Source organism: Ovis aries, chromosome 13, assembly GCF_016772045.2.
Source record: "Ovis aries strain OAR_USU_Benz2616 breed Rambouillet chromosome 13, ARS-UI_Ramb_v3.0, whole genome shotgun sequence".
NCBI classification, from domain to species: Eukaryota; Metazoa; Chordata; class Mammalia; order Artiodactyla; family Bovidae; genus Ovis; species Ovis aries.
Window position 1 is genome coordinate 52,715,101 of NC_056066.1, and position 27,810 is coordinate 52,742,910.

The window sequence follows — 27,810 nt, forward strand, 5'->3', positions numbered from 1 at the left end:
CTAAGGGACTCTCAAGAGTATTCTCCAGCACCAAGGTTCGAAGGCATCAATTCTTCGGTGCTCAGTCTTTATTAATGGCCAGCTCTCACACCCGTACATGACTCCTGGAAAACCGCAGCTTTGACTATATGGACCTTCGTAGGGAAAGTAATGGCTCTGCTTTTTAATATGCTGTCTAGGTTTGTCATTGCATTTCTTTCAAGGAACAAGCATCTTTTAATTTCATGGCTACAGTCACTGTCCACAGTGATTCTGGAGCCCAAGAAAATAAAGTCTGTCACTGCTTCCATTTTCTCCCCATCTATTTGCCATGAAGTGATGGGACCGGATGCCATGATCTTCATTTTTTGAACACTGAGTTTTAAGCCAGCCTTTTCACTCTCCTCTTTCACTTTCATCAAGAGGCTCTTTAGTTCCTCTTCGCTTTCTGCCAGATGGGTGGTGTCATCTGTGTATCTAAGGTTATTGATATTTCTTCTGGCAATCTTGATTCCAGCTTGTGCTTCATCCAGCCCAGCATTTCGCATGATGTACTCTGCATATAAGTTAATAAGCAGGGTGACAATATACAGCCTTGACATACTCCTTTCCCATTTTTGAACCAGTGTGTTGTTCCATGTCCAGTCCTAATTGTTTTTTCTTGACCTGCACACAGGCTTCGCAGGAGGCAGGTAAGGTGGTCTGGTATTCCCATCTTTTTAAGAATTTTTCACAGTTGGTTGTGGTCTACATAGTCAAAGGCTTTAATGTAGTCAATGAAGCAGAAGTAGATGTTTTTCTGGAATTCTCTAGCTTTTTCTATGATCCAATAGATGCTGGCAATTTGATCTCTGGTTCCTCTGCCTTTTCTAAATCCATCTGCAAGTTCTCAGTTCACGTACTATTGAAGCCTAGCCTGAAGGATTGTGAGCACTTTGCTAGTGTGTGAGGTGAGTGCAACTGTGCCGTAGTTTGAGCATTCTTTGGCATTGCCCTTCTTTGGGACTGGAGAGAAAACTTACCTTTTCCAGCCCTGTGACCAATGCTGAGTTTTCCAAAACTTGCTGGCATATTGAGTGCAGCACTTTAACAGAATCACCTTTTAGGATTTGAAATAAAATCCAAAAAGATGTAAAGGGTTGACTGGGATTCAAACAGAAACTCTGGTTCTCTCTATTCCTCTCTGCCTCTCATGTATTTATCAGAAAATAGTCACCTGACTGGCATACTCAAATCGTGGTGTCATTGGGTGGGAAGCCAAGAATTCACCCTTACCTAAGCTCTCCCAACGTCCTAGCTGGTGGTCTTAGCACTGCACTTACTGATGTTTGTGAAAAAACTAGACATCGTGCAAGGCCCGATATGCAAAGCTTCCTTTTGTTCAGGCAAAGGACCATATAGGAATTTTCTCCATTTTATGGATAAGCGCATCGAGGCTCAGGTTATTCATTTCCAGCATATCATTCTGGGGAAGCTCAGAGGCAGGGTAATCTCAGGGTCACAGAGGGCTAGCCTCTCGTTCTAAGCAGGATTAGCTTCGAAATGAGTCATTTTCATTTGTTTTACATACTAGACAGCTGGCTTTTCATTAAAGATATCAACATGCCAGCCCTGGCAGGGGTGGGGGGGCAGGTGGGTGGAATGGGGAGGGGGAAGATGGGGGGCTGTCAGTGGCTCTAGGACTACTGTCTAATCTGTCAGAGGGACTGAGGCCAGGGAGCCAAGCTTTCTGGCGTATCACTTCTCTAAGGCTCGGCTAAGCCAACAGTGGTGCTCAGCACAGAGCAAAACCAGGGACGACTACTGTGGACACCTCACTGCACAGCATATGAGGTCCTATTGTCAGGGTAAAAGAAAAGGAAGCAGACACTACAAATGGGATAACAATGTCTCCACGTACCCAGAAAGGGCACGGTGTCAAGGAAAGGGAGAGTTCAGAGAGCACCGAAGCCTACCCAGCAGGAGCTTCACAGCAGGTTTAGACAACCTGGAAGGCCTTGGTGCTGGGCTCTGTGGTCTCTGAGTCCTGACCAGGGGACCAAAACAAGGCAGAAGCCCAGCAGCGGGTCCCCAGTGTGGCAGGAGCACCGTTCACAGACCACAGGTTACAGAATGGCACAGTTAGCGCTCTGTCAAGGGCCTGGGGTTTAGAGTAGAAAGATCTAAAGTTTACACCGCAGCTCAGTCAAGTCTCAGTTTTCTCAGCTGACAATGTGGAAACGTCTATTTTGCAGGCGTGAAGCCCCATGATGGGCTCGGTGAGACACACAAGATACCTAATCAAGCCTCAGAGACATCCCCCAAACCAACACCTCTCATCCACTCAGGCAAAAACTCCAGACAAGACGGACCGGCCTCGTGTCAGTCTTCTCTGGAGGCGACAGCGTCCGTCCTGCTCTGACGGTCCATCTTCCTTTGGGCCTCAAGAACGGCAGGTCTCGTTGCGCTGCTCCCTGCCCTGCCCCTTGCTGTCAGCTCAGATGGCGCCTGCCTCCTCCGGGAAGCAGTCCCAGGGGCCCAGCCACCTCAGGGACTCTTCTCTGTTCCCTGGTGAGCAGGCACAGGATGACCAGAGAGACCCCCCCCCCACTAACCACACTCCGCATCTTCTCATCACCGCTAACAACAAGCTTCCTGGGGGACAGGGACAGTCCCGTGCTTCCCTGGAGCCTCTCAGGTTGCCAAGTGCAAAAGGAGCTGGAATACTGCGTGACTGATAGGAACTGGGAGTTAGCACATGGCAATAAAAAATTAATTTACGAGCTTCATGGAACCATTCATTCAACACGACAGGAGTTTAACATAAAAATATGGCTTTGAAACCCCTGCCTTTGGTTGAGTTCTGACTGAACATCCAGCAAGCCAGGTGCAGACAGACGCTCACCCCACCCCAGGAGGCTGGCCACCTCTCCATACTTCAGTGGCTGCAAGGGGACAAGCTGGGGTTTGGCTGGTGCTGTTTTTCTCCCATGCTACACTGTGCTCCCCCAGTCTGGTACCCCCACACCCTCAGAACCAAGTGAGAGAAATGGGCACAAGGGGAGGAAGGGCTTTCCTGACATAACAACAGCCTATCAGTGACAGAACCAGGAGGCTCCTCCGTGACTACCCCTCTTACTGACTTCGCCACAGAACACCGGCTCTCATGGGGAAGAAGACAGCCCAGTCTGCAAACAAGTCTGCTTCAACTGAGAGGGAGCCTGAAACCTGGCTGTGGCTAGCTGGAGCAGCCTGGCTTCAGAGAATGTCCCCAGTCTCAGTCAGTCACGGTAAAGGGTTAATGAGAAGGACCAGAAGACTTGGATTTGGCCTCAACTCTGCAGATTTCCCAGATCTTAAAGTTCCACTGTAGCCTTCTTCCAGGTCCAGCCATCTGCCAAAAAATGTCCATAAGTCCCCTTAGCTGACGCGGCTCCAGGGGCTGGAGGTTCATCCCTAGCGCTCCCATTCTCCACACTGGGAGGACATGGACGGTGGACACAGGCGGCGGGACAGGGCAGCCCCGTGAGGAACTAAGCAGCAGCCCCTGTGCAGCCAGAGGTCTTCACTTTGCCTGAGAAACCATCCCTCCCATTTTCACATCCTCCTCACCTACTGACGCACATCCAGTGCAAGTGCCCCGTGAGTTCTCGAAAGGCAGACTGTCACCCAGGCTGCGACAGCACAAACGCAACCGGAGGCGTGTACCCCCATGTGGCGGTCTATGGAGACACTGACCTGCCTGGTGGCCAGAGTACAGGGGGAACCTGGCTCCCAGGCTCATCAAACACCCCCTACTCTTTTCTCGGGACACAGTTTCTCCATGTGCTGAGGGGCTTGGGACCAAGGGTCCTTCTAACCTCAAGAATGGGCAGAAATCCTCCTGAAGGCACAGGACACATCTCAATGCATGTGCTGCTGCTAAGTCGCTTCAGTCGTGTCCAACTCTGTGACCCCATAGACGGCAGCCCACCAGGCAACCCCGTCCCTGGGATTCTCCAGGCAAGAACACTGGCGTGGGTTGCCATTTCCTTCTCCAATGCGTGAAAGTGAAGTTGCTCAGTCGTGTCCGACTCTCAGCAACCTCATGGACTGTAGCCTTCTAGGCTGCTCTATCCATGGGATTTTCCAGGCAAGAGTACTGGAGTGGGGTGCCATTGCCTTCTCCACAATGTATGTGAGTCATGTCAATTTTTCTGGGGAAATATCCTCAACATGCAGAGTCTGAGGAATCCAGGACCCAAGGAGTACTGAGCTTTGTAGGCTCCGTCTCCACTGAGGAAACCCTCTAGCTAGAAGGCAGCATGGGGTCATCTCAGGCAAAGGAGGACTGGGCACTGTGCGCTGGCAGTCAGGGTAGGGGGGCCCCCTCCACACAGAGCGGTGGGATGGCGAGGCCCGTCTCCTACAGGCTTTCAAGTGGAACCCAAGATGCCCTTAAAGGGGACAAATGTCACTAACAGGAGGTGGGCTCTATGCATGCCAGCTGAGCTCAAGCAGTGCCCCACGCAGCACAACAAGGGCCCATGCTCTCATGGCAGCAGTGGCAGGCCCAGTATACAGAAGGGCATGGCTACAGGGAGACAGGAGTGAGCAGAGCTTAAAGCCAGGATGGTGTGTGGATGCAACACAAGGCGTCTTTATCTCCAGAACATCCCAAATTCAGTCAGGGCAGCCAACAGTACCGTGCAACTGCAGCACGGAGACTCGTTCCTGTTACAGCAGTGTCTGTGGTGTGGCCACTGCTGACCGGCTCAATACTGTCTTAAACCTTCTCATTCCCTGAAGCATGCTGATAGTATTTATAAGTTTGCCAAATGTACGAAAAGAAGAACCATGGGGCAAGACCTAAGAGTCTGCGATTTGGAGGTCTCTAGGGATTTGCATGTAGTCATTCACCTGGGTCTGAGGACGCAGATCCAATTAAACCCAGTCTTTTTGGCCTGGAGAAGTCACTGGGCTGTCAGGGTCTGGGGGTTGGGGATTTCCCTAAACCAGCTCAGGTGGTGAACAGGTCCAGGTGGAACTCATTCCAGACAAACTAAGGGGGAACTTTTTTGTCTCCAGAAACAGGCCTGGTAATTGGCAGTCAGCTAGGGAGATACCCCAATTCCGCCCCCCTCAACTTATTAAATAAGTGAGAGGATGAAATGAAAGCTGCCGACAGCCTCAATTGGCCCCTAAAGAGACTGGGGTTCAGCTGTGGCTGCTGTGATTAGCAGAGAAAGGGCTCAGGGGAGAGGGTGGGCTCCCGGGAGAGTTCTCACCTCTTGGGCCCTTAGCCAGGAGGAAGATGTCTAAAGAGCTGTCAGAGCTACAGGAGAGAGGAGGCTCACCATATGGGGATGGAACAATTTGTGGTTGTTAAAATCACAGCTCAAACAAGGTCGTACCCAGAGTGGTCTGGGCCAAAGGAGACCATATGGACTCTGGTTACAGCAAGAAGTCTGAAGCCCAGTGTGTCGAGAGGAACTCACGAGGGGCACTTGCTAAAGGCTTGGCACTTTCTTAGGGAAAAGAAGGGCACTGCAAATTGTTAGTGAGAAATGAAGCAAAAACGAATGATTAGCCTAAGAGATTTGGCAAAAACAAACAGAACGAGGAACTATACAGAGGCAGCCACCACTTACCGAACTCCTGCTGTGAGCGAGGAACTGCACTGGGCCCTTTGTTTCTTGTGCATTTAGTCCTCCCAACAGTATACAGTAAGCATCAGTGTTAAACAGGCATCATTTAATGGGTAAGGAAATAGGGGCCTAGAGAAGTTAGGTGACTTGCCCAAAGCACTTCACTGGTAAGAGACAGAGCTGTGATTCAAACCTAGGTGTATCAGCATATCAGATTCAAAAGCAAAAACGGGAGCACAGGGTCTCTGCTCGCAGGGCAGGCCTCGTACCTTGTGAAGACAGGCCTTTTGGGTGCAGCATCCCATCGCCCTCTCTATCTCTGAGACAGACTCATCTGTCAAAACCCGAGCAGTGCACACCACTGCCACCTTCTCTGCAGGATGAGGTTCACTCTCCTTAGACTGACATTCAAGGCTCCTGGCAAACTGGTGTTACTTCCCTCTCCAACTTGAGCCTCTGCATGGACCGACCCAAAGGTCTGCTCCTTCCGCAGATCCCCAGTGGTCTGTCTTTGCTCACACTCCTGCTCAGAAGACCTTGCCTGCTCTCCTTTCTCCAAGGGCCACCTGAAGTCACACATCCTGCTGTTGCCACTACTTCAACAAAAAGCCAGCACATGGTCCTCTGAGTTCCTGGGAGCTATGAGACACCACTGTGTTGCCATATCTTTGGAAACCCGATGGAAAAGAGCATGGATGCCCAAGCTGTAGCCTGGAGCTGGCGGGCACTAGCCATGTGCCCTGTGGGAGCACGGTGGACACAGCACCTAGGAAGCCACCCATGTGAGGATTTAACAAGACAGTAAATGGGGAGGGGATGAATCCGGCAAACAGCCTGTGCTCAGTAAGTTTAGGTGAGAGGAGGCGCTCCCTGGCACCTCCCCCACCATGCCTGACAGATGACAAAGGCTCCAGGCTGCAGCAGGCCTGACGCTATACAGAAACAAACACAGTGCATGTAAGAACCACCACCAAGCTGCAAAAGCTCTTCTTAAGCATTTGCTAAACAAGTGCAAAAAAGGACTCAGGCTCTCTTGGGTTCCAGAAAGGAGATCTGTGGAAGGCAGGTGGGGCCATTCTCCACCCCAAGGCCTATAAAGAGTTCAAACCAAGGTGTGACAGGACAGCTGAAGGGCTGAACTTAAGTGCCACCCCTCTGCTTCTGGTATTTGCACTTAGAAGCCTGAAGGCAACAGACTACAGACCTTCTCTCTTCACCTCCTTCCTCAGTATTCCGTTCCTTAACTCCCAATACAAAGCATTGCCCAGTTTACAAATCGGGTGGCTCCCAAAATCAACTTCATAGCCAACAATCATGCTTCTGATGTACAACTATCAAAAAAAGGAAAAAAGTGATGCCAGAGCTAGAAAGATGCTCTTTGTCAGGACAACCAGCCTACCCATGTGACAGGACACTGCACAAGTTTTCAGCTCTAAAAAGCAAAAGTCAATACAAAAACAAAATGCTGTCTTCTTGAGACATAATTACAGCAGGGTGAAAATGCAAATAAGGACCCAGAAGAGCCAGACCCATCAGTCAACTAATCAGAAGCTGATTACAAAGAGGAAGAATGCAATACAGCAAGACTCAGTCATCAAATAAAGGCTGTGAAGGGGGCCCTGGGGCTATGGAGGTCACCTTGAGCCCAAGAAGGTGTTTCATTTTCAGTGTTTTTTTGGGCAGGGGGCGGAGAGGGGGACAAGAACCTGCACACATTCTGAGATACTTCTCTGTTACTGTATTATGCATGCCAAGAGCTGGTATGAAAGAACAGCAGGACTCGACAGCTGTGGAGTACCTACTGCATGCCCAGCACCCCTAGGCTAGTTTTACATGAATTTTTCAATTTACTCCTCCTGAAAAACCTATGGGCAAGTGCTGGCAACCTCACTTTATAAGTGAGGACTTCCAGACTCAGATGTCTCAGGTTTAGATGGACTGAGGCCAGGAGAAATTTTCATCTCCACGGCCCATGCCAGGCACACAGCAGGTGCTTAATACATGCCTGTGGAACAAGCAAGTGCAATTTCCTAGTCTGGTTCAAAGCTATGTCTAAGATTCCACTCAAGAGACAGAAGCCTGTCTCCAACCCCATCACTTCTCCCTGTCCCGCGCCTGCTGGCCCTCAACTTCCCCTTCCTCTTCTAAGAGCAACCTCCTGTCTCACAGTGGCCTCACATGATCTGTTGTTCCCCCGAAGGACTCTCGCTCACTGTTACTACGGCGTAGAAGCCCATTTCCCCAGGGTCTGGGAAGCCTGAGGACAAGTTCAATTGCTTTCCTCCCCCCTCTCTGACAGAAGGCCACAGGGCCTCACCTCAGTCCCAAGACACACGCACAAGAAAGAAACTGTGCCAGAATCTGGAGTCCCCCTCCTAGGACTTCACCCACTGTGGAGCTCTGAACATCCCGGGGCTGGGGCAGGAGGGGAAAGGGGGCTGGGCTGAGTGGTCCTTTCATACTACTGGTTTTCTGGATGAGGCATCCAGGACCTACTGTGTGTGACCTGTCCAAAGTCCCACGCTAGGTAAGTATATTAGACAGAGCCCGACTGGAACCCAGCAGCCCCTCCTAGTTCTCAGGCCTCGATCCAAGCTTCCTGTGGGGCCATGGCGGGGGGTGGGGAGGAGGAGCAGGCAGGTGTCACAGGACAGATTCTGGGTCTGTTAAGCAGAAAACTTCTTAGCCCCAACACTCTCAGTTCCTGCCACTGAACTCTACCTGGGCTGTGCAGAATGAGGCTGTGGATTCTGAAGATGCACCTGGGTCTGCCTATGCTGTTACTACTGTAACAGCATTTCATTTCATCTCAGTGAAATTCTAAAGAGTAGTTGGGAAACTGGAGTTCTGGGGACTGCTGTCCTCCTGCTATAGGGCTTCCTAAACATCAGGCTGGAGTGATGTACTTCCGAAGGCTCTCTGGGATACGCCTGGTAGGTGCCCGTGCCCCGAGATGCTCAGGGTGGGGGGACGGAGGATGATCCCTGGATCACCTCAGTGGTGACATCTGGATTTCAGGTTAGGCAACTGGCCTAAACTCCCAAGCAACTTTTTTTTTTTTTGCAGGGGGAAGGTAAAAGTCACCCTGTTGTTTGGTCTTGGGTGTGGTATATTCACACTCATTTCTGCTGTCCCATACAAACCAACGATTCCATCCAAACATTCATCACATCCAAGCCTGCAATCTGGTTACTAACAACAAATAAGTCTTTGGCTGTGACTTCCAGCTCTCCTTACGTCTGGTACAAGGCTGGGCTGGGCTGGAAAGGCCATGCATTCTGCCAAGATCTGACAGCCCTCCCCTCTTTCTGTCCATGCCTTAGCTCTGCCCTAGACTGGAACTCTCCGGGAAGACATGTCTAAGACATGTCTGAAAAAAGCAGAAAGGAAAAACACAAAAGGGTGCTGTACACGATATTTAAGAGCTTCCTTTTTGCAAAAGGATGGAAGTAAACACAGACTGAGTCAACTGGCTCACATCATCTGTGACTCTTCCACTGGAATAGAAGTTTAATACCAAAATCCAACATGATATACCATATACCCCGCCTGCTTTCCACTACTTCTCCACGGCCAGGTCTCAGAATGACAAAAAGCCAAGGTTATCTACCATTCATAAGATTACCTGCCCAGGTCCCACATCTGGCTCCTCTATGCAGTCTGGGGAAATAGAAGCATTTTCATCTTCCTCGTCATGCCCTAAGGGGTGCCTGGGTGGCTCTAATCCATTCCTCCCGAGTCCCCAGACATCACTTTCTTTTACAAAGAAACAAAATACAGAATTCTGACCTGTGTATGATGCAGGCTGAGTTATAGCTTTCCCCTGGCACCTCTAACTGAAAGTGAAATTCCTTTAAAGTTAGGAAATTCATTGCAGTATTTTATGGTATTGATTTATTTTAAACTCAGCTGGCAGTTTTAAGGCCTGCCATGCCTCTGAATCCTAGAAATGCTGGAGGAGGTCTCCATTTCCTTTGATTCTGTAAAATCACAGAAGACTCACTAGCGGAAATGAAAAGAGGGGCTGAGAGCTTAAATGCTACTGCCCTAGTTTATCAAGACAGACCTTGGGCATTCTCTCCAGGCCCTGGTCTCGAATGCCCCTCCAGTTGGGGATTTCACTACAACAGTCCTCTCTCCCCTCACCAGCCAAGTTCCTATACTCAACAAGGCCACCGTGTGCCAGGGCGAGTTTCAGACAAACCCTGAGATGTGATCATCTCACTTACCACCTGGCTTACAAAGTGTCCCTAAACCTGCCTTCAAGAACCAGCCCAAGGCACCACCTTCTCCAGCAAGCTTTCCCTTCACTCTCTGCAGGCTTCCTATATTTCTCCCCAGCCACGCCTACTACAATTAAGTTGTTCTCAAGTCCGTGGAGAACTTGGGAGTCGTAGAGGACAACAGTGGGGTCTATGCTATCAAGACCACTGCTAGGCAAGTGTCTGCAGTAAGAGGGCTCTTGCTCACCAATCTGACTTGGCCTCAGAATCACTCAACACAGGGCTGCAGACAGCTGGATCAACAACAGGGATGAAATTCATGAAAGCCCTCCACTCTGGTCAGTAAATGAGCTGGAAGATGGGTCAGGAAGAAACCCAGCAACCCCTGCCATTTTGCTTTAGATCCTCATCAACCTTTACTTAAGCTCACTCAGAATGGGCTTCTTCCAGGCCCCGGGGATCAGAGACAGCAGGATGCCTGTGTCACGTCAGAGCCCTTCCCTGTCCTGGTGTGTGGACTGTCCTGTCCCCGTGGTGCCTGTGCTCTCCTGCTGCCCCCCTGGGGTGTGCTTTGGGCCCCCTGCTTTCCAATTTTAACCTCTGTCTGCTTGTGTGGCTTCTGCCTACCCTTGCCTGGCCCCTGGTTATACGGGCGCCTCACCATCCCAGTCTTGCCTCGCCTACCTATGTTTGAGGCTGTGTCATGGTGATGGAAGAGGAATCAACACACAGGTGACCTCACCTGAAGGAGAAGGTGGCCCTGCTGCAGTGCACTGTGCCAAGACCGTCGGACTATGAAGGATGCCCACGGGCAGCGCTGACACTAATACCTGGGGGCCTCTCGTGTGGAGCTGACAGGACAGGGACCCAGCATCTGCCTCAAAATAGAAACACACCAAAGATGCTTTGAAAGAGACTCTAGGAGGCAGGATGGAACAGTGGAATTTCCAGTCAGGTACCTGGTTTCAAATCCTGACTCTCAGAACTGTAGTGAATTCTCAGCTTCCTCATCTGCAGAATGATGGCAGAGAACAGAATAGTTGCCCAGATGATGTGATAAATAAGATACTGTAGGTGAAGTGCTTAATTCAGGGCTGGCGATAAAAGGACGGGGCCTCTGCCCTGTACAAGTCAGAGGGCCCCTGGAAAAGAAGTTTTTACAACCAGGAGCTGCTATTGCTGGGGGAGTATCTGTGTCCCTGGGCTAAGAGGAAATGGGAGTTGAAAGGACCTCAACCATCAGGAGCTTGGCTCACAGCTGGAGGATTATAAGATTTATTTTGATTTGCCCAAAGGGATGCTGCCTAGCCTAGGAGGAGCCAAGGATGCCGGGGAGGAGGAAAAAGTGAGCAACAACAGCCCTGGGGCAGGCCTGTCCCCTCATGGATGCTATGATATCCTGCAGAGCTTCAAGGGACAGATTATCCTTGGGGGCAACCAATCCTGTTACATAACAGACAGCTCAGCTTCCTCATGTTGATACAGCAGGAGCAACAGACAGAGAGGGCAACAGTAGGGGCAAAAGCTGGCACCCAGGGAGCGGCCTGGCCTTACTACCACCAGCCTTCCCCAACTGAAACTCCCAGAAAACACCAGCAGACAGACCCAGAGCAAGGGACAGCCTGCACACTGCATACTGGCAGTACCTGGAGCTACCAGGTCCTTCAGTGAACACCGAGCTTGAAGTTCCCGAGAAAAAGAGAAACAAACCACACCCATCTGCTCTCACAGCTATGTAAAGGCTAGTGAGACAGGGCAGAACAAGGCTGGGGCCCCCACTGATAGACAGGGACTCAAAAGAGGCTCAGCAACTCCAGCTCTGCTTGGGTCTAAGATTAACAGTCACTGTCTAAATACCCTTGCCTCCATCTCTCTACTTTAAAGCTTCCATTCTTTCCAAGGGCCTAATCATCTACTTCAACTTCCCTGGTGGCTCAGATGGTAAAGCATCTGCCTACAACGTGGGAGAGAGCCGGGTTCGATCCCTGGGTTGGGAAGGTCCCCTGGAGAAGGCAATGGCAACCCACTCCAGTATTCTTGCCTGGAGAAACCCATGGACAGAGGAGCCTGGCGGACTACAGTCCATGGGGTTACAAAGAGCAGGACATGACTGAAGAGACTTAGCACACGCACACATCACTTCAAGAAATTAGGCTCAATTTCTTTCTGATGTGGAGCAGCCACCAAGATAGCATATGGTACAAAGAACATTTTCTATGACCCCTCAGATCTACCAACATCTGAGCTCCTTCTTCAGGCCTGAACTGCCCACTCCACACAACGTCATTCAAGGCCCTGGCTTCAAAAGGCCCTAGTAACTGAGGTCTGTGTAACAGACAGCAAACTTGGCCGTGAATGCAGAATCTCTTATCCCTCAACACCCTCCCTGGTAACATGTGGGCAGTGGCACCTGGAACATTAGTTTGGCTGGCTTCCTGCTTTCGGTAAGGCTTCTGGCTGGCTGGTAGGCACCATTAGGAATTATTAAATATTTTCAAAAAGTGACAAATAAGGGAGTAGTAGGGCCCATCATTGAATAACCTTTAAAAAAATAGATTTTTTTCTGGAACAAGCTGTTAAACCGAGTTGCCTTGATTATAGTTTTGCTTCAAAAAAGGAAGCTATTCATTTGGTAATCCTCAGAAGCAAGGCAACTGAAGGCCACTGTCTTCAGAGAAAAGACAATGCTTCCACCTCAAGCCCAAGTGGGTATCTAAAACTTTACCGTTTAAAATTTCATTTAGACAGTTTACACAAGGCACTTTCACAGCCTCTTGCAATTCCCCCAACAGCCTCACTCAGATAAATATGATCTACTCCATTTCACAGATGATAAAACCCAGAGAGGTAAATAACTTGCCTGAGGTCACACAGCCTAAAAAGCACAGATGGGACTCAATTCTAGACAGTCCACAAGGCAACACTCCTTTAAGAGGAATCCCGTGTTTCCAATCCAAAGTGCATTTCCATTCAAAGTTTGCAAAACACCGAAACCATTTAGCCCCAATTTAAACACTACTCTGAAATCTACAGTCCTAGATTGCTGAGGCATGCTTTCATCACGCGGATACTCAGGACAACTGGGTTTCCTTTATGCAGCTAGAATGTGATCCATGACCACAGGTATGGTACGAAAGCTGGCCAGGAATCAGGTCACACAAGTTCTGCCCATTCATTTGGAACTCTGAATAATTTCTTCTAAGTCTCTCCTACTTCTCAGCTCCCCATCATGGTAACAGGAAGAGGCATCAAAATGTGGTCTGCTGCTTGGCAATACATGGAAACAAAACTTTTCAGTTATCTGTCTTTTTCACTTTCATTCTAAGTGTATGGTGAAGTTTTCCCGAAGTTACACGATGAGTGATGTAGCACCAGGGTACACAGCGGAAGCAAATGAGAATTCAGCTGACTATCAAAGCAGATGCTGATTTGCAAAAATATAAAACAATGCCACCCTACTGACTCAACATGGGCTTTCCCCAGTGGCTCAGCGATAAAGAATCTGCCTGCGATACAGGAGATGCAGGTTCTATCCCTGGGTTGGGAAGATCCTCTGAAGAAAAGGCAACCCACTCCAGTATTCTCAACTGGGAAAATCCCATGCACAGAGGAGCCTGGTGGGCTACCGTCCATGGGGTCACCAAAGTTGGACAGAATTTAGCAACTGAACAACTCACTAAATGTTTTTGGAAAGTTGTTTTTCATAAATTATGTGCGATAGCATGGAACTAAATTATTCATTTGAAAGAAACATTTAAAACATCCTTGGCCATCTCCACACTTGTACTTCTAGACCATTCTCTCCCTTGAACTTCAGACTCCTCCACCTGCCTACTCAACTTCTGTACTTGGATTGTGAACAGGCATTCTAAACTTTGGCGACCAAGACCTAAATTCCTCCAGCCAAACCTGTTCTTCCCCATCTCATTTGATCCTCTCTATGCTTCCAATGGTTTACAAAGCCAAGAACTTAGAGTCATCCTTAATTCCTTTCTCTCACATCTTATGTTCAATCTAGCATGAAATCCTATCAGTTGACTTCAAAATTCACCCCAAATCCAATCATTATCTTCCCTCCACTGTTCAAAGCCATCTTTATCTCTCACCTGTGTTATCAGAGTAACCTCCCATCCTATCCCCTCACTTGCCCCCTCCAGTTTACTTTTAGCACAGTAGTTACAGTGATCCTTTCAAAAGATCAGATATCACACAGCTGAAAACACATCAATGACCTTTCATCTTACTGAAGATTGAAAGCCAAAATCCTTACAGTGGCCTACAATGTCTCTTCTGTCGTTCAGTCTGAGTCTTTGTGACCCCACTGCTGCTGCTAACTCGCTTCAGTGGTGTCCAACTCTGTGCAACCCCATAGGTGGACTCCCGCCAGGCTTCCCCCGTCCCTGGGATTCTCCAGGTAAGAACACTGTGACCCCACAGACTGCAACAAACCAGGCTTCCCTGTCCTGGAGCGTGCTCAAACTCATGCCCATTGAGTCGGTGATGCCATCCAATCATCTCATCCTCTGTTGTCCCCTTCTCTTCTTGCCTTCAATCTTTTCCAGCATCAGGGTCTTTTCTAAAGAGTCGCCACTTCACTTCAGGTGGCCAAGGAGTTGGAGCTTCAGCTTCAATCCTTCCAGTGAATATTCAGGGTTGATTTCTTTAGGATTGACTGGTTTGATCTCCTTGTAGTCCAAGCACTCTCAGTTGACTCCTAATTACCTCTCTAGCTTCTTTTCCTATACTCACCTCCCTGATCACTCTGTCTAGCCTTCAAGCTGTTATAATGGTTACTGCCTCTGAGATTTTCTTCCTCCAGAAATCCTAGTACCTCACTCCCTCAACTTCTTCTAACCTTTGATCAAAAGACACTGTCTTTAAGGAGATCCACCCCGATCTCTTCCACTTAGAAGTACACCCCCATCCCTCACCTCTCTGCATTCTAATTTCACTTCTCTTGGTCCACCACCATCCCCCACCCTGCCCTGCCAACCCATAGCTAACAGTTATGTTTGTTCATCTCTCCAGGAAATATAAGTTCTACAGTTGCAAGAATTTGTTGGTTTTGTTTACAAATTATCTTCTGTGTCTGAAATAGTCCCTGGCAAATAGTTTCTCAATAAATATGTTGAATGAATATACAGAACTAGTTTCTCCATCTATATATAAAGCTTGATTGGCAGAAAGGGGAGTTTAGACTCCACAGATCCTCCCAGCCCAAGCCTCTGATTCTCTAACCAGCCAGATACTCATTTATACCACAAGTGATTTGAACCTTTGGCACAAGGTTCAGCTCCCGGTCACAAAGACTTGGGCCCTGAATCCGGGCCAAACTCTAAGTGTTCAGCTAGAACAGAGCAGGACAGGCGCCACTGACCAACCCCTGTCCTCATTAGCTGTCAGAGTGTGGGACACTTGGCCATACCAGGTTCCTGATCTTTTCTCAAGGTCACTTATTTCTCCTACCTGAAACAGTACTCCTATTTAGCTTTAACTTTGCCCTGCAACACAGCACAGATCCCAAGGGTGGGTGTCCAAATGGGAGCCACAATTTCAACTAGGTAGGACAACCCCATAACCCTAACCCAAATTCAGGTCCCTTTTCCATATGATGACCTTCTTTGTACCCCAGGGCAAACTTGAATTCTAAGAAGTTTTTTAAAAGTGGAAAAGATGAGATGGGAATTGTCAGCATGAAATACAATTAAAATACTGTCCAGCCAACTCTTTTTAGGCTTGAACATGGTACTACCCCAAACCTAGCTTTAAGAATGCTGTTCTCTTACTGGGCAGTAGGACAAAGTAGCCTGGCACCTGGAAGATAATAAATGTTTGTGGAATGGAAGAATTAAACCTGCAGTGACTCATTTGAGAAGTTCACTGACTCAGCATTAACCAACTCCAACCAGAAATCTAAGGGTGACCAAGGGAAAGCAGAGACTAAGAACCCACCCAGGTAAGGGAGAGTTCTGAGCCCCAGGTGCTGAAGCTCCTTGCTCATGACCACAGGGATCGGCTTCTACTACCTATCACCTCCTCTCAAGGCTTCAGCAAAATCTAAGACTAGCTTATTTTCAGCTTGCCATCTTGATACTAAGAAAAAAAGGGGCTGGGGAGGAGGGGGCATGAGGAAGACATCGCTGTTGCTGTTTAGTTGCTAAATAGTGTCTGACGCTTTTTGCAGCCGCCCATGGACTATAGCCCACCAGGCTCTTCTCTGACCATGGGCTTTCCCAGGCAGGAATACTGGAGTGGGCTGCCATTTCCTTCTCCAAGGGGATCTTCCCGACCCAGGGTTCGCACCTGCATCTCCTGCATCGGCAGGTGGGCTCTGTACCACTGAGTCACCAAGGAAGCCCCAATTTTTAAATTAGTAGGATCTTGGGTAAATGACTTAACCTTCTGCAGGGCTGCAAATATGAAACAAAACAGTACATGTGAAAATACCTAGCATTCGAGGTGATCAATGTCCTTTTCTTTTCCCTTTAAGGAAAATAAATCAAATCTGACCAATACACTAGCCAGCAAGTGTATCAATCCCCCAGTATTTATTATTTCCACACTGGCCAGCTGCCTTGCTAATTCTGCCCCAAAGATCCAGGGCATTTCTCTACCCTCAGTGCTATCCATTTAGGTTCAACATCTTCTTACTAGTATGAATCAAACAATTGGTCCAACTGGTCCTCTAAACTCCAGTTCAAACCAGCATGCACAGGCTGAAGTTGTTAATGCACTGTTCTGCTCCAGCTTATAGATGGCTCCCAAATGCCTACTAAATCAAGGTCAGATTCCAGGGTCCCATATTTCACCTTATTTCTAACCTTTTTTTCCTTTGCTCACATCTCAGACTCTGGTCCAGCTGAACTACCACTGCTGTTCCTGGTATACACCTTCGTATGCTTTTACCTCAGCTCTATTCACGCTCTTGCAGGTCCTCCTCAACTACTACCTGTCTTCATCTTTCACTACCCCAAACTGCTAGGCTGCTGCTGGCTTCAGCTCCCTTGCAGAGACTAGGCCTTCTACCCGAACACTCCTCTCTGCTTCCAGTTCCCTACTCTTGTTTCTGGGCACCATTCTCTGGAAGGTCAATTTCCTTACATTGTAAAGCAACTATGATAAATAATGATTTAATGATTCTCTCCTTGACTAAGCTGCAGAAGTCCCAAGGATGGGGCATGTTTCTGATTTTGCTTACTATCATTTTTCCAAAGCCTAGCATAGTACTTGACAAATTAAAGTCCACCACCAATCTGTTAAATAAGCAAAGATTTCTCTATAAGAATTCACTCACCCACTGTTTATAGTATCTAAAATGGAGAAACCATTTGCTATCTGAAGGGGGAGAATAATTAATTATGGCACCTATAATGGAACATCAATTATTTTCCAGTAGTCATGTATGGATGTGAGAGTTGGACTATAAAGAAAGCTGAGTGCTGAAGGATTGATGCTTTCGAACTGTGGTATTGGAGAAGGCTCTTGAGAGTCCCTTGGACTGCAAGGATATCAAACCAGTCAATCCTAAAGGAAATCAATCCTGAATATTCATTGGAAGGACTGAAGCTGAAGCTTTAATACTCTGGGCACCTGACATGAAGAACTGACTCACTGGAAAAGACCCTGATGCTGGGAAAGATTGATGGCAGGAGGATAAGAGGATGAGATGGTTGGACGGCATAACCAACTAGATGGACATGAGTCTGAGCAGGCTCTGGGATTTGGTGATGGGTAGGGAAGCCTGGTGTGCTGCAGTCCATGGGGTTGCAAAGAGTCGGACACGACTGACTGAACTGAACTGATGCTTTCAAGGAATGACCTGGGGAAATGTGCAGGTTAGAACTGAATGGAAGAACAGGGAACTAAACCTAAAACAGCATGGTCTAAACTACACAGACCTGGATGTGCACCTAGAAGGATACAAATTGGGGACAGTGTTTATTCTGGAAAAAATTGTCTGTACTTTCGCACATTTTCTACAGTAAGCATTTATTGAGAAAAAGTGTTTCTAAAAATCTTAAGAGACTCAGTTCAAATGCAGTGTCCACTCAAAACTTCTCTAGACTTTCTAATTTGTACCCAAATAATCCCATGCCTCCTCATCGAGACTTGGGAGGAACATGTGGTAACGAGCACTTCGTTTCTCTTCTACCCTGCATTTCCCCCAACTCCATCCCCATGTCCCCTCCCATCCCGGGGCCAAGTCTGAGGAATCCAGCAGTCCAGGAAGTGCACATGCAGAGCAAACAGAGGGACACTCACCTAGTTGAAAAACACCCAAGATGCTTTGCCCTGAATTTTAAGCAGCACATGTGACCTGGTCCATTCTGGTTTCAAGTTCAAAGGCATCAGGCCGGTCCTGTGGGTTAGCAGCTAACATATCTTTCAAGAGCTGCTTGATCCCCTCAGACATGGAAGTCCTGCGTTTCTGGGGGATGTGCAACTCCATCTTTGGGTTTTCTAGCAGCGCCTCACCAACAGGGACGATCTCAGTCCCCTGTTTGATATAGGTCCCCAGGAGCTCCTTCTTGGTCTCAGAGTCAATGAAAGTGATTCTTTCTATCATTGCCCAGATGATAATGCCCAGGGCAAAGATGTCAGCCTTGGCTGTGTAGTGTCCCTCCCAGACTTCAGGGGCCATGTAGAAGTCTGAGCCACAGGCTGAGGACAGCCAGTATTTATTCACATTCACATTTTTGTTGTCTGGATTGCCCTCTTTACCTCGGGGGGCCAGACCAGCACAGACCTTGCTTAGTCCAAAGTCTGCCACCTTGAGGATGGGCGTGCCAGACCGCTCTGTGATGAGGATGTTGTCTGGCTTTAGGTCCCTGTGCACGATGTGGTTTTTGTGTAGGAAGGCAATGGCGCTTGTGAGCTGCAGCATGAAGCTCTTGTTGGTGGCTGGGTCCGGCCTCCGGGATAGGACATACTGATTCAGGTCTCCACCTTCACAGAACTCCATGACAAACCAGAGATAGCAGGGTTCCTCAGCATAACCCAGGATCCTTTCTCCTAAATCAAGGGAAGACCAGAAAGAGCCTGAGTGAGATGGACGCAGTCACACCACTTACGGACTACAGAGATGCGGCACGTTGAGAGGAGGAATGACGGTGCTGACGACTGCTTCGATCCAGGAGGACCGGCAAAACTGGTGCGGAGCTAACTGCACGAGAAGACCCACCTCCACTCACTCAGGGGAGTCAAGGGACAGCATGAGAAGGGAGCCCGGGCTCACCGCTCTTCAGCCAGGAGGAGCGCGCCCTGCCCAGTTTCCGCTTCTGCTTCTTTACCTGCCAATGGCCGTGTGTGAGACACAGTACCAATGCAGGCACCTGACATTCCATTTAAAATTTACCAGCACCGCAGAAGGAAAACAATAGCCCCATCTAATGAAATGAACCCAAGGCTCACGGAGACTTAAGGGTTCACGGACTCAAATCTATGACTGCAGAGCCATTGTGTTTCATTATACTGTGTCCAGATAGGTAGCACACTTCCCAGGGCTGCTGCTGCGATGAGTGAAAACATGTGAGAAGACCGTCAAATGTCTGTTACCCCGTGAGAGGCCGAAGACCTTGCCTCCATCCCTCCCTGCTTTGTACAGGATTCTCGTTGTCGATGTATCTAGAATGGCACTACAATTTTATTTCAGCCATCTTTCACTCAGTGTGTTCTGGTAGCCCCCCCAACACCAGTTAGATACGTGATAGGCCCATCTCTATGAAGTTTAGTTTGAAGAGAACAGATCTTTACAACAGCAAGCATCCTAAGTTGTGCATCGGCATCAAGGTCAAGTTTTATGAACAATGAAGAATGGGCAGGAGTCACCAGATCTAAAAAAGTCCAAAGTGGCAGGACTTGAGTGACCCTAAGAGACAGGCAGTGAATCAGCAGGGGACAGCCAGATGGGAACTCTAGGCTGAGATGGGATGGATAATGAAGCCCAGGAACAAAAGGACCAGAGAGGTGTATGTAAAGAGGAAGTCTGAAGTGGGTATAAGATACAATCAAGTTGTGTGGGCTTGAAACTCTAGCTCTGCCTTCTCCAGAAAGTCTTTCCTTTTGAAGCACAGAAACTGCAGGAAAGCTGGTGACTGGCACCCAAACAAATCCCAATATCCTTTATAAAGCAATTAACAGTTCACGGAAACCTTAGCAGGAAGCTATCTGATGACTGCAAGAGCCCAAATAGCTTGAGCCTAAGGAGGCAGGTGTCTCATCCTGTTGATGAGGAGGCTGGGCCTGCCCTAGGTGGTCACACGGATCTTTCATGACAAGTCCTCTGACCCCTAACATGGTGTCTTCATTCTACCAAAAATGAAGGCTGCACCCCATCACACAAGTCTCTGCCAGAAGGTTCCTTTTACCATTTACTTTATTACAAGGAGAACAGGTGATTCAGATGAGACCCCACTAAGCCCCCAAATCACCAAGGCACAGACAACAAAAAGCCAGTGGTTTGGGAATTTCAGGTTGATGCAAGAAGGTGACTAGATGCACAAGGCAAATGCTTTAGGTTTTTGACCATCCTCTGACAACCACATTGCCCCTGTAATTATATAATTTGTTTATATTGCTCACAATCAAAAGCAATACAGGTAGAACCAGTTTAGGGCAGATGGTTTTTAAAAAAAAAAACAAAAAACAAAAAAACCAGTTGTTTCCCATCTCCTAATCCTCTTTCTAGGTCATCAGCTCTATCGGGTTGAGGCTCTATCTAAAAAGACTGCAAAATAAAGCAATGATTTGAGCCCTGATCAATCTAGACTTCAGAGTAAAGATCCATAAAAAGGAGACCACGAAATGTTTGCTGATGGTAGAGCCAGAAAGGAAACTATTAAAAAGCCATCAGATTCCTTCTGCAAAGGCCACATCAGAAAACAGTGAGACTTCTGGTGGGGTAACAGAGGGCGGGGATGATTATTTTATATACAAAGTTGGTAACTATGGCAACTGAAGTAAAAAGAAAACAACTCTACAAAAATGACTACATAACTGTTAAGTTCAGGTTATGAGAATCCAGGCAAAGAAAAAAAAAAAGGTGAAAAAGTGCCCTCAGTCAGTGAGTGGGTGGGTGGGTGGAGACACCCAAGACTGGGGGACTTGCTCTGGAGAATAAGCTAAGGTCAGGAAACACCTGAGGAGGGGGCTCTGTGCTAAGATGCCAGTGCTGGACAGGAAGCAGACACATCAGTGAGCGTGACGGAATGGAAGGTGGGGGGACATGGCAACATGTCCCAGGGACAAAAAGCACTTCTCTGCATAGGCAAGGGCCTTGGGCTTATTTTATGAGAAGCTGCAGCCTATGTTTTCATGCAGGAATCCTGGCTGCCCACAAAAACTGGGAGAGGCATGTCAGAATTCTGGTCCCTTCCTTCAGGCAGATTGCCTCCCTGGACCTCTTTTCAGTGACCTCGCATCACAGCAAGGTGGAGGGAGGGCACTGGACGCACTGGGTGCATTTCTGTCGAGAAGCCGGCAGCAGAACAGTGAGAGAGGGCCGGAAGTCAGGTCCAGGTTTAGGCCCCAATTCTGCTGCGTGGTTTACTGGGTGACTTCGAGACTGAGTATGATGGGAAGTTGGCTAGAATGTGGGGTGAGTCCCTAAACCTCTCAGCCTCCATCTTCTCATCCATTTCACGAGAATGACACACCACATATTCCTGAGGGAAGCCACAGTCAGCAGAGCTTACGGTGCTTTGGGGGAATCCCATCCTTGCCATCTCCTACACCATCATTCCCAGCGGACCTCAGCCAAGGCCCAGCAAGTCACTGATTTCAGTACTCCCAAGTGCGGCAGGCCAGAGAACTCACCTCTCACACGTTAGGCAAAGATGAAACAGAGACCAGAAAATGAAAGTGGGTGATCACACCACATTTCTCAGGCTGTAACAGCTAAAACTCATATGCTACCTAGAGCAGGCCACTTTCACAGGCATTTTATTACCTTCTCCAAGTCCAGTAGCCAGAAGACCACAAGATAAACTCTGTACTTCAAAACATAACCTGTGCCACCGCTCACAGAGGTATAATTAACAACAACAAAATTAAGCAGGTGTCTCACACCTCATTACTCATGGGCATAAGTAGTGTTGAAACCGTCCGACAAAATGGGCTCTATCGAGAAACTTGAGGCCAGCAGACTCGGCATAGGGATGAATCAATATGAGCTATGGAAAGGCTGGCACTTCCTGGAAAGGGATACAAAATACCCAGAATTTTATAAGCCTGTTTCCAAGCAGCCTCCAGAACTTAGGCTTTTTAAAAAAAATTGAAATATAGTTGATTTACAATGTATGCCAATCTCTGCTATATAGCAAAGTGACTCAGTTATACACATACATTCTTTTAGTATTCTTTTCCATTATAGTTTATCATAGGATACTGAATATAATTCCCTGTTCTATACAGTAGGAACTTGTTTATCCATCCTACATATAATAATTTATTTACATCTGCTATGCTCTAGTATAAGTACATGGTCATACTAGAGTACCTACTGCTTCTCTGACACTAGAGATGTGGTAAGTGGCAGTCTCTGCCCTTATGAAGGCTTCCAGTCCCTAGAAGCAGAATGACTGCAGCTATGTGAATAAAGAACAGGAGGCAGTCCTGCCTGAGGAGTAGGGAAAGGTGGTTAGGATAAGAGAAAGGCAGGCTGACAGTATAAGTGGCTCACGTATTGTGTCTCCCAGGATGAAGAGAGTGAGCGCACACAGCTCAGGGGGCTGCATACTTGCAGCGAGGGACCCACGTTACTGGGGTAATCACAAAAGAAATGTGGTAGGAGACGGGGAGAAGTGAGGCTGGAGATGTCCTGGAGTCAGGTCAGAAGAAACGGCGTCTGGCAGACAAAGAATGTGAACTCTAAGAAACGGCAAGTGACTAAAAGTCCTTGAAGTACTTTAGAAAAATAAGCTGCTTACTGAAATTAAGAAGTCACTAATGTTAAGTAAGACGTACCATTTAGGCAAGACATCCAAGCTGACAACACTCTGGCTTGCCACTTAGTGCTGATTTCAGAGATGTCAACACGTGGAAGAACACATCCGAGAACCAGGTTCCCTCTGGAGGCAGGAGTTAGAAATGGAAGACAGACTCGCGGCCAAGAGACGCGTCAGAAGACTCGAGAGCAAGGGAGGAGGCAAGAAGGGGATGGGAAAGGTCTTGGAGATGTAGAATCAACAAAACTTAGCAATGTATCACGTGTCTGTCCCATGTGGCAGGAAGGAAGAAGGCAATCCTCTCCTCACTCCAAACTCACTCTACTCACACGACCCTTCCACAAGTGAGGAAACAGAGGCTACGGCCTCCCTGCAGTCTCACAGAGGCAGACCTGAGAGCCTCCACAGCCCGGGGTTCTAACTGTGATGCTTTCCTGCCACCTCTTGCTGCCAGCAGCAGAAGTTAACACCTGGATGTTCCATTTCCCACTTGGACGCAGCTCCTTAAGTACTCTTACGTATGCCCCCAAGGAGTTTAATATTCATCAAGGCCAATCACACAACATGCGGATGCATTTTTCATAAAGGATTAATTATGATTTTGATAAGTGTGCTGAGATAATTCAGCAATATTCATCACAAGTCTTCAAAATGCTCAGTCAACGTGACATAAAAATCCCATTCCCGGAATTTAAGAGAACCAAAAAGACAAAACAAAAATCTACCAGCATCAAAAAAGCAGCACACCAAGCACTAAAACATGCAGCGCTGATCTCCACCCAGCACAGTAAAGTGGGGAGGCAGAACGGCCGTCCACGAGTACGCAACGATTAGTAATGGCATTGCCAGCTTAGCTGAATGCTCACAGGGTCATGCTTTACTCAACAAAATTTACTTAGCCAAAAGAGAAAGGTCACGTAACACATCATAAGCATAGTTAATGTGAAATAGGAAATAAGGTACAAATTTTTTAAGTCACGTTCAAAAAACATTATAAAGGAAGCCAGAATTGAGGTTTGAAAATTTGTTATAACCATAGCCATCCCTATTTTGTATTAAATAAAAAATTTAATATATAACTTTTAACTGAAGAAGTGGTTGAGAAGATCAGTCCCAAGAAGATGCCAAAGACGAGGACCACCCAGCACGTTCTCCCAAGATGAGCTCATAGACCAAGCCCTGGTCCCGGCCTCAATGACCTTGACCTGTGTCACTATAAAGAGGCTGGGTCCAGTGTCAACACCACAGGCTGTGTTCAATTCAAAGTACTTCATTAATCAAATGTCACTGTGCACTAGAAAACAGACCCCCTCCGAGTGGCTGCCAGAGCAAGATACAGTGTCCAACAGAGGCCATGAGGCCAATGTTGAAGTCTCTGGCCCGGTGGCCCTCCTGAGGCCAAAATCACCCACTCTGACACTTTCATGGCTATGTCACCCTAGGCCAACTTCTAAAAAAGACCCCATGAATGGTTTATTTCTCATAAACTTGGAAGAGACACGTACCCCAATAGGCTGGAATAAGGCTTAACTGTGACACAGAAGGCATCTTGCAAGGTGCCTGGACACCAGAGCAGATAACTATCCAATGTTAATCATGGTAACGTGTCATAAAGAAGGATAGTCATAAAGCAGCAGGTCAAGAACTGGGAAGAACATCTGGATATAAACCTAGACCCTGACCCTACACCGCTACAAGTTACTACTAGTATAACAAGTTACTCAAGTAACGCTACAACACTGTAAGTTACTCAGCTTGATGGATCTTGATTTTCTTGTGTGTAAAACTAGGTAACAGAAACTCTAACCTAAAGAGGAAAGGATTAAATGAGAGGATGAACTATGAAAATCTAAGGTTAGTTATTAGGACTTGGAACATTCCAGGGATCTTGTTAAAAATGCAGATCCCACTGGCCAGCCAGATGGGCCAGGGCAGTCCTGGTTGTTTCTCTCTCCATGCGCAACGGGCCTTGCCAGGCCGACTTCTGATTTGCCCTTTAATAACTCATCCTTCCCTCCGCTCAACTTAGTCCACATTCCTGCCAGCTGTCCCCCCTAGAGCGCCTCTCACAGGCTGCAGTCAAGTATCACCAGCTGTGCTGTGCCTGTCTGATTCCTCCCTTAGACTGTGCACCACCGTGAAACAAGGCCAAGTCTCTGAGCTCCCATGATGTACCTCACACACACTGAGTAGGTGATCAATAACTGGGTGAAATAAATCAAGATGAGAGCTGTTAGATGAGAAGGCGTAAAACAGAAATAACAAAACGTTCTAGTATAGGGCCTGCAGAACATGTAGATTAAGACAACTAAGCAAGCATCCAGAATTTGTGAGCCCATGAGGAGGGCCACTGGTTAACTACCACTGAAAGCCAAGTTCAAGTTGAAAATAAACTGATGTTCTATTGGGACCCTAAGCTCTCCTTGACAGTTTATTTATGCCATAAAAGGCCCTACCCAACACGATCCCAATTAATCAAAGCTCTCAAGTAAGGGCTGCTTCTATCTCCTGGGGCTGGCATCTAAAACCCCCACTGCACACAGAAGGAAGGCAGTCTGCCAGTAGCAAGAGAAAATAAAAGTCTGTGTGGCTGTCCCAAGACAATCAAGAGAACAGAAAGGAAGTAGAGGGTCCCTGGCAGCTGAGACATAGGGGAGGCACCAGCAGAAATAAGCAGTGCCACGAGTACTGGTTAATACAGAATCTAAAATATATAGTAGTCATTAGTTTTTGAGTAAAATATCATTACACCCATTTAACCACCAAGAGAAATAGGAGAGCTCAGACATAAGCCACCTGTCTCAAAGTGCAGCACAGCTTTGCGAAGGAATCAGGCTTGATCCAAAACGCCAGGGCTTTGAGCCTGACTTGGCTATCTGCTTAGCTGCTTTATATCGGGCAATTTCACTAACCTCAGTGCCTCAACTGTCCTACCTGTAAAATAGGGATAATCACAGTATACACTTCAAAAGGTACTTGTGAGGACTAAATCAGTTAACTGGTAAGCCTTCAGAACAGCTCTGGGCACACAGCAATCAGTGAGGTTTAGCATTTTGTTGAACAGGGTGAAAAACTGGGACTAACAACCTCTGACAATGCCAATGTTCTACTGTATCCCATTTATTTCCAGGGCCCCTAATGCCGCCTTTTTATCTCTGTCAGGGTAGCCAAAGATTACCAGTCAGCTCTCAGCCTCTACCTGGGGGACTCTCTATACTGAGGCCCCAAAGCTGCAGTAGAGAATTCAGAGTTGCTTTCTAGGGGCCTGGAAGGGGGGCAACCCAGCTCTGAATCCAAGGTTTCCCTGGGTTCTCAACGCCTGAGAAGAGTCTGCAGGCCGACAACATATCCACTAAGATCCTGGGCCCTCCCCACACTGGCTCCCCCTCAGCTTACTGAGGTCCACCTCCTTCCCTTGCTTCCTCAGGCCTCTCTGCTCCCAGAGGGAACCTCTACTGTTTTCCAGGAAACCCACCACTTGTGACCTTTCACCTTTCACCCTTAAGAGTAAGATCTTATAGGGAAGTCTTCTGCATGCCTCATGGAGGAAACTGCATAGCTTTCTCTAGAATAATATGTGGCTCACAGTCATCACTAGGCATCAGTGTGCAGACAAGACTACCTCCCAGGAGGCCAAGATTCTCACCCACCTGAAGACCCTCAAGGTATCTCGAAACATCAAATAATCAGTCAAACGGAACAAGTTTTACCAAGCTGGGATAAGCTAGGTTCCTAGCTTTTCCAAACTTCTAATTATTCAGTTTTATGAATCTTTTTGAGGGTTTGTCCTGGATTTTCTTTTTGGTCCTTTTTGTTGTTATTTCTTAGAAGGATCAGTGTGTACCTTAGAGCATCAGAATTTCTGAGTTTGACAGCTCAGGTTTGGTTGACATCTTTTAAGTGGCAGTAACCTTAAATTTAGTTTTAGGTGCAAAAGACAGGGTGCTTTGGCAATGAAAACAAGGGGATAAAAAGCAAACTGTAAACTCCTTTTTAATGAAAAGTTCTTAAAAGCTAAACAAAGCCACCAACCCATCAACCAAATAATTTACGAGACTGTTAATTTGGTTTTTTTTTTAAAGAAAAAGCCTGACAGACTGGTTTGAATACTACCACTCACTCACTTGGGGTAAGTCCTGTCCCTTTTCTGGGCTTCAGTTTCCTCCCCTGTGAAACAGAAGGCCAGATGAGACATCTAAGATGGCTCACTACTGACTGTCAAACTTCTGTTCTCTATATAATGCTCTGGGTAGGACCTTTTGGTCTATATTCAGAGAGAAAAGAAGGACATAAAACACAGAAGCCTGCCAAAGTTGGATAAGATTAAGAACTGTATTAAGAAGTCCTCTACCCCTTTTCTGACACTGGTTTATTCATACATAACTTTTAAAAACTATAGAAATGTCTTCGGGTAGAGTTGACACTGAAGTAGGGCTCGGGGACAGGGACGAACCAGTCTCTATTCAGCTGAATTATGAAATAAAATTCACTTTCTCTCTACCTATCCATGTGTTCTCAGGCTGGCTCCCTTCTTTCAAAGCCCACCTTCCCTGCTACCTCCTGGTTCTCATTCTTGCTAATTTGCACAACACAGTACAAAGCTGTTGTTAATGAGCCAACCTGCCTTTTCCTCCTGTGACCCTGATTAGCATTTGAGTTTTCTACAGCTTCTCAAACTTTTCAAATTAAGTTCCCTTGGGGCTAAGAGTTGTGCTTTTTTTTTTTTTTTTTCCCTCTGCAAATACCACTATACGGACCTCAGTAAGTTTGTGGGTTTGGGTCATTGAGACTTTAAGGGAGATTAACACTTTTTAGTCTGTTATTTATTCTAAATTACAGGAGACTGGTCAAGAGGCGACCGCAAAGGACATTCTGTTTACAGACAGAGCTGAACCAGATTATCTGCAAACTGAAGCAATCTGCCCCAGGGTATATCAGGACTGCTAAATTTTGGAAGCTGAAGTCAGGGAGACTTAATTTGGGGTAATCTGGATACTTACTGTTCTCCACTTTAATTCTGACAGTAAAAAACATGCATATTAACTGCTTGTTAAATTA

General features: G+C 47.4%; 1 protein-coding gene across 1 annotated transcript in view; it reads right to left on the minus strand.

The window, feature by feature from the left end:
• Positions 1-27,810, minus strand: part of STK35 (serine/threonine kinase 35) — a 37,185-nt gene that overhangs the window by 5,558 nt on the left and 3,817 nt on the right. Inside the window, exon 3 of the mRNA XM_042229825.2 lies at positions 18,071-18,820. Within this exon, the coding sequence (XP_042085759.1) occupies positions 18,108-18,820 (713 nt within the window). The 3' untranslated portion in view covers positions 18,071-18,107. The remainder of the gene's footprint in view (positions 1-18,070; positions 18,821-27,810) is intronic.